Genomic DNA, 7,496 nt, shown 5'->3' on the forward strand with positions numbered 1-7,496 from the left:
AATATGTAATAGATTAGATTGATGAAATTATGAAAAATATGCTTATTCCGAAATTGCGGTTCTCTCTGTTAAGTTAAGTGGAATCGATAGCAAAAACGTGTGGAGGTGGGGACGCTCTTGCCACGGCGGATTTACGCCCCCCTAATGTAGGCCAGCCAACGCTAGTGGCGCTTGCCGCTTCGCCTACTCACTGAGCCCTCCACATATAATGCCATTAAACTCAGGCAAGATAGTAGTTGCTATGAAAAGGCACGTACAGCTGAGCACGGCCAACGGATACTCTCTCTCTTTCTCTCTCTCTCTCTCGCTCTCTCACACGGGCGCGCCCATTCTCTCGCCTACATCACTCTCACCCCATCTTTCTCGAGTGTTGCCCCCACAATGCCTCCTCCTCCTGTCTCCACTCTCTTCTCTCTCTTGTTTCTATTCTGCTGCTGCTGCGCTCGTCCTTCCACCGCCTTAGCCGACCCTCAGCAGAACATCACCCTCATCCTTGGGCGGACAAGCGGCTTCTCGCTCTTCAACCGCCTGCTCTCCAGCACCAGCGTCGCCGCCGAGATCAACTCCCGGTCGTCCATCACTGTGCTGGCACCCAACGACAGCGCCCTAGGCCCCCTCCTGGCCGGCTACGAGGGCGGCGGCATCCCAGCGCAGCAGATCTCGGACACTCTGCGCTACCACGTCCTCCTAGAGTACATGGACATCCCGGACATGAGGCTCCGCCCGCCTGGCCAACTGGTTACTACACTTTACCAAACCACCGGCCGGGCAGCTGGAGAGCTGGGCTGGGTGAGCCTCTCCGTGGAGCTCAACGGCGATGTCGGCGTCGGGCTGCCGTTCCGGGGCTCCCCACCAAACGCCACCATCGTCGCCACGCTGTCACTCTTCCCCTACAACATCAGCGTCTTGCAGGTGGACAAGGTGCTGGTACCCCCACAGCTGGCCCAATCACCACCGCCCCCGTATCCGCAGATCAACATAACGGACGAGCTGGTCCGAGCTGGCAGGTTCAACACGTTCGTGGCATTCTTGCAAGCGACGGGGGTAAATCAGACGTTCCAGGACAGCGAGAGTAAAGAGGGGATAACGATCTTCGCCCCTGCTGACGAGGCCTTTGCGGCCCTGCCCTCGGCATCGCTGCAGAAGCTGACAGCTCAGCAGAAAATTCTGGTGCTGGAGTACCACGCCCTCAACACCTACTACGCGCTGGGAACCCTCAAGGAGTTCAAGAACCCAGCGGCGCCTACCGTTGCCACGTCGGACCCCCGCAGCGGGGGTGCTGGCCAGTTCACCGTCAATGTGACCAGTGTTAATGGGGTCTTTACGATCTACACAGGGGTCGTCGTAGCTCCTGTTGTCGACACCGTTTTGGAAGAGAAGCCCGTGTCCATCTTCGTCATCGACAAAGTCCTCCTGCCCAAGAGCTTATTTGGCGACACCCGCCACAATAGCGGCGGTTCGTCTCACTCGCCACCATCTCCGCCGCTGAAGTCTCATCAATCGCCAGCGCCGCGGCCATCCCTGAGCCCAATGGCGCCGTCACCTCTACCGCAACCTCCTGCGGTGCCGTCTCCGCCAGATACAGCATCGGGCCCGCCAAATGTAGCAGGGTCCCCCACGGCTTCTCCTAGCGCTACGCCATACCCACTTTCTTCATCATCGCAAGCGCACACGCCCAGCTCTGCAGCATTCTTTTTGGTCTTCTTTTTACTACCGCTTCTACAATAGCTGGACATAACTAACCCACCTTTTTGCCTAAGCGCTTTCATACAGAGGCTTATACACACAACAGTTAGATACACGCATCCTCCCACACCAGGTCAGACAGGACACTCAATAGTTTTTGATATCCTGGTGCCGTTTGTACAGATAAGGCCAAGGCCACCCGCATTTTAAAAATAAGTTATGTTATCGGCGCTTTTCCTTTTTGAAGTACAGAAAGACTTTCTTTTAGAAAAAGAATTTGAATGCCAAACATGTTCTCTTTTCTTCACTCGAGTAGTATCTTGGGCCTTAATAATCCTGTAAACTGGAGTACGTGTATTTTAATCCATAATACATATCTTGCTGATTAGTGATTGGGTGTGTGCTTGATTGTGAGTGCTTGTGTGTGTGTGTGTGAGAGAGAGAGATTAGTGATTGGGTGTGTGCTTGATTGTGAGTGCTTGTGTGTGAGAGAGAGAGAGAGAGATCTTTGGTGGGGTTGATACTTGTGACATTTCCAAGCAGATTAGTGATTGGGTGTTTGACTATACAAGTACTTAAGTTTGTAGGGTTGATTATTCGTGTGGCTCTTGGTTAATATGGTTTGGGTATGACCTTTAACTTGGGGTGGGTGGTTAGAATATGGATTAGTTTGAAAGTTTTTACATAACTTGTGCGCCTTTTACGAGTCCCCATGTTGAGATGATTAGTTAGCTTGCATATGCATAACCTTTGATGAAGTGTGTGTATGCGTGTGTGCGCATGCACGTGCATATGATGTGTTGTGAAGTCCTTAAGTTGAATGTAGAATATGGATTAGTTTGAAAGTTTTACATAACTTGTGTCTTTTACAAGTCCCCATGATGAGGTGATTACTTGTAAGTTTGCATATGACCTTTGACGAAGTGTGTGTGTGTGTGTGCACGTGCATATGATGTGTTGTGAAGTCCTTAAGTAGAACGGTAGAATCATTATTAGATTCACGTATTTTTTGTTACGGATGATTAACTACTTGCATGTGTAAATATCTTTATTATTTCTTACTGAGTGTAAATGAACTTGCAATCACTAACTCATCAATGTGAACAATACTCACTTTTGAAGTTTCTACTATTAATACATTAATTGCATCAATTTTATGCAAACCTACATACCTTCATCTCCCTCGGTAATATGACGAGATTCACCATCCAAGCAAACTTCAAAATTAATACATTAATCACATCAATTTTATGGAAACCTACGTACCTTCATGTCCCTAGGTAATATGAAGAGTCACCATCCAAGCAAACTTCAAACGATTACCATGATGTTACAAATGTTTTGTTGTGCATGATTTCCTATATTTATGAACATGTGGTAATTGATGTGTTGATAAACTCCCAATATTGCTAACTCATCAACATGAACAATATAAGCAACTTCATATCCTTAAGTGACGTGAAGAATGAGTCATCATCCAAACAAGCACCAAATGATTATTCATTATTCTACTTGTGTGCATAGCCATGATGTGATAAATTTTGACAAATTTTGGTATGCTTGTATTGTTCAAAAGAAATCAACATATTTTTCACACCATGCATGCTACATTCTTGCAAATGATTTCTAGAAATGGATCTTTTGCTCTTAAGTCTAAACCATGCAACTTGTATATCTTAAACTAGGATGTTTGAGGGGATTGACATATCTCAATGGTTGAAACAACTCTGAGCCCAAGAATTAGGCAGCCAAGAAATGATTGTAAGAGAGGGCTTTAATGTTCCTTTTACACATTTGATTAACTAGTGTTGAATTGTTGTTACATCAAGCTAGGTGATCCACTGTAGGACTCTCTATTGGAAATGGCTCGTTGCCATTGTGGGTAAAATTGAATTGTATGTAGTAATAGCAAAGGTGTTCTGTTCACCCATCCAAAGGCAACTTTTTCAAGTTTAGCTTATAAAAACCATGAAATTATTACGTCTGAGTGTGTTGAATTTGTTGTTACATTAAGCTAGGTGATCCATTGATAGGACTACTTCATGGAAATGGCTCATTGCTAGTGGTAAAAATGGAATCATATGTAGTAATAGCAAAGTTGTTGTGTCCACTCATCCCATTGTCGAGCAACTTTGTCAACTCTAGCTCGTAGAAACCATGGAGTTATTGTGTAAAGCAATGGTGGACATCCAACTCAAGAGGTAGTCTAAGGTATCAATGAGTTTTAGATATATGTAACAAGTGTGAAACACTCATCATTTATTATTAACCCACAATGGGATTAACTGATGTTGCCACTAATATTCTACATCAAAGAGAAAAGATGGGATACACCAAAAGATATACCCTTTCACATACACATCCACATCCATTTACTTCCTATCTCACCCTTTCACATATCCTCTCATCTCATTCTCATCTGATCATTCATATCCACATCCATTTACACTTCTCATTCTCATCTCATCACACACATCCACATCCATTTACTTCACATCTCATCCACATTCATTTTCATCACACCACATCCTATCACATTCTATTCACATCTTATCACATTCATTCACATCCTATCGCATCCCCTTTACATCTTATCACATCTATTCACATCCTATTACATCCCATTTACATCTTATCACATCTATTCACATCCTATCATATCCCATTCATATCTTATCGCATCCCATTTACATATTATCACATTTATTCACATCCTATCACATCTATTCACATCCTATCGCATCCCATTTACATCTTATCACATCCATTCACATCTTATTCCCATTTACATCTTATCACATCCATCTTATCACATCCATTCACATTCTATCGCATCCCATTCACATCTTATTCCCATTTAGTAGCTTTTCCTACTTCGATACCGATAATGGGACTTTTTCTAAATTTCTGCCAATTGTTTGGCTTAGATAAAGGTTCTTTTTCTCGACAACTATTTCCATATTCTTTCTCAATTTCTCAAATGAATTATATTCAATATTCCTCTTTTGAATAAAAGAATTCATGGGATTTATTGAATTATACTAAAAATTCCTCTTTTTCTCATTTAATTTCTTGGATCTCAAATATCATGGAAATTCCTCTTTTTACATTTAATTGCTTGAATTCTAAATGTCATGGAAATTCCTCTTTTATCATCAAATAAATTTATCTAAAATTTCTATTTTCTTTAATGAATTTCACTTTTACTATTTAAATGATTGAATTCCAAATGTCATGGGAATTCCTCTTTTATCATTTAAATATTTCTCATGCATAAAATAATTTTATCTAAAATAAAATATCAATTAATTTCAATATGCTAAGAATTTCACTTTTACTATTTAAATGATTGAATTCTAAATGTCATGGAAATTCCTCTTTTATCATTTAAATATTTCTCATGCATAAAATAAATTTATCTAAAATTTCTCTTTAAATTTAAATAAAATATCCATTAATTCTAATATGCTAAAAGAATTCCACTCTTTCTATTTAAATGATTGAATTCCAAATGTCATGGGAATTTCTCTTTTATCATTTAAATAAAATTACCATAATTTTCTCTTTTCTTAATTATTTAATTATACATAGACCTTAAAAACTAGTTTTCTATTGAATGTGATGAAAATCATTCTTTTAGCCTAGGATATTCAATCCTAGAATATGGTAGGAAGTCCTCTTTTCACGTTATGCATAAGAATGAATTATGTATCAATTTCTTAAAAATTTTGCCATAGCTCCGCTGCTATTACTGATAATTTTTTAATATTTTTGAAAAGAATAAGACTTAGTTATGTAATTCTGATAGTATAACTATCATTGAAAAGAATAAGACTTAGTTATGTAATTTTGATAGTATAACTATCATTTAACCTTAAATCTAATTTATGGATTTAACTCATAAGATTATCTTAATTTACTAGCATATAAGTATAAAAAACCATTTTCTTAACCTCTAGCTTCACAAGCCTAGAGTTTGATTTGTGAATTGAGAATTTCTCCATGAGAAGCATCAATTGAATAGAGAATTGGTCATAGGAATGACCATTCTCTGGGAGAGAGAGAGATAAACATAAAAAGCATCCTAATTAAGCATAAATGTAAACTTTTCTTAATTATTTATTACAACTCTTAAGAAAAGCTTGATTTGCATTATAAACAATTAATTTTGAAATTTCTCAAGCTTGAGAGGGGTTGAGAAGTGAAAACATTGAGAATAGTAGTGAAAAACAAAAAAAATACACTTTACCTCTTATTTTTGCTTGCTTCTCTATCTTAGAAGAAGCCCCCAACCAATCAATTGGTTAGTGTGTTGAAAGGAAAGCTCCAAGGATGGTTGAAGAGAGAGAGAGAGGCTCCACTCTCTCCAAAAGTAGAGGATTTTTAAGGGATAATAAAAAATATCATTATTTTAATATAATACTGGCATGATATAGTTCACAGATTTTTTTACAAAAGACTAAGGATCTATTTATAGGTGAGGGAGGCCTCTAACCAAGTCCAACTAGGTTCTAGAATTTTTTAGGTTCAGTTTGGCTGAATTTGGATAAGATTTGGCTCCCTTTTAATTTGGTTTGATCTCCAGGAGAGAGGAGAGATAAAAATATCACAATTTTTTGAGTTAAAAACTCCACCACATGTGTGAAATAGGCGCCTCCTTGAAGTCCCCCCCCTTACCAAAGTGTCGAAAATGTATCATTATACCAAAATATCTCATTTTTTAGTAATATCTCATAGTTTTTAACTAATAAACCTTGTACTCAGTCAACTCTTTAACTTATGTGGGTATTTACTCATTTTTGGGTATTTTCTTTTATTCATTGGATTTATCTCCTCCCCACACTTGGATTGATCCTATTGGCCAATAGGAATCTTAATTGGACCATAATCCAAAATTTTCAGAAAATCTTTACCCTTAGGCTAAGGTCCTTTATTTTTAATTAATTCCAAATGCACATTGGAAAGTTCTCTTTGCATTTCTATTTCAAGGGAAACCATTTTAGACACTACTAGGAGGATTTTTATATCCAAAAATATCTCAATTTTGGATTACCTCTCTTTAGACATTTTCTCTCTCCAAGCCAAAACAAGATCTTTCTTCTATTTCACAGAGGGGAGATCAGAATTGGAGGTTCTTACACCTGTACACCTCAAAAGCTGGAGGGAGGAATCTTACATCCTACCCCACTTAAAAAACGCAAGATGTCCTCATCTCGCAGTTGGAGGACAAACTCTTTCCCTTAAGATCCAGCTGATTCTGGGGTTCCTTATAGTCTGGTCAACCCAACAGAATCCTCGGATAAAGATCCCTTCATATAGAACTCATTATCAGGTAAAAATTCATTCAAAACATAGCATTGATATCCTTAACACAATAATGGTCCATTAGACTAAAAATTCCATCTGAACATTCCTCCATGGGAATTTTAATTATGCAGGTTTTTAATTTGTCATCCCTTAACTTGATCCACTGGGTCAAGTGTTAACTGTAGCAATCTGTCAGCACAATCCACTAATCTCATAGAGATTTGGTGAAGTCACAATCATCATTCCAGTTATTATCATCATCACTCGGATTCGTCCCATTCATCCTCATTGTGGCTTTGTTAAACTTATCTTCTTTCAACTAGAATTCAGGAATCATTATCTTTCAATCAGAATCCAAATCAACTCATCAATTCTCAACGAGAATTCTAAAATCATATCAACCATCATTTGAATTCATCATCTGGATGGCATTTTTGCTTATAATTTCAAGTTCTTAGATTTACTTGTATATACTGCCAGTAAAGAGCTCCAGTTATACCCTC

At 39.0% G+C, this 7,496-nt stretch overlaps 1 protein-coding gene across 1 annotated transcript; it reads left to right on the plus strand.

The window, feature by feature from the left end:
* Positions 1 to 248: 248 nt before the first annotated feature.
* Positions 249 to 1,975, plus strand: LOC147623081 (fasciclin-like arabinogalactan protein 4). Its single transcript, XM_086821805.1, has one exon. The coding sequence runs from the start codon at positions 382 to 384 to the stop codon at positions 1,726 to 1,728; it is 1,347 nt and encodes a 448-aa protein (XP_086677931.1). The 5' UTR covers positions 249 to 381; the 3' UTR covers positions 1,729 to 1,975.
* Positions 1,976 to 7,496: the final 5,521 nt, after the last annotated feature.

The sequence above is a fragment of the Cibotium barometz genome, chromosome 27 (assembly GCF_041138505.1).
Source record: "Cibotium barometz isolate CiBa-2024 chromosome 27, ASM4113850v1, whole genome shotgun sequence".
Lineage (NCBI taxonomy): Eukaryota > Viridiplantae > Streptophyta > Polypodiopsida > Cyatheales > Cibotiaceae > Cibotium > Cibotium barometz.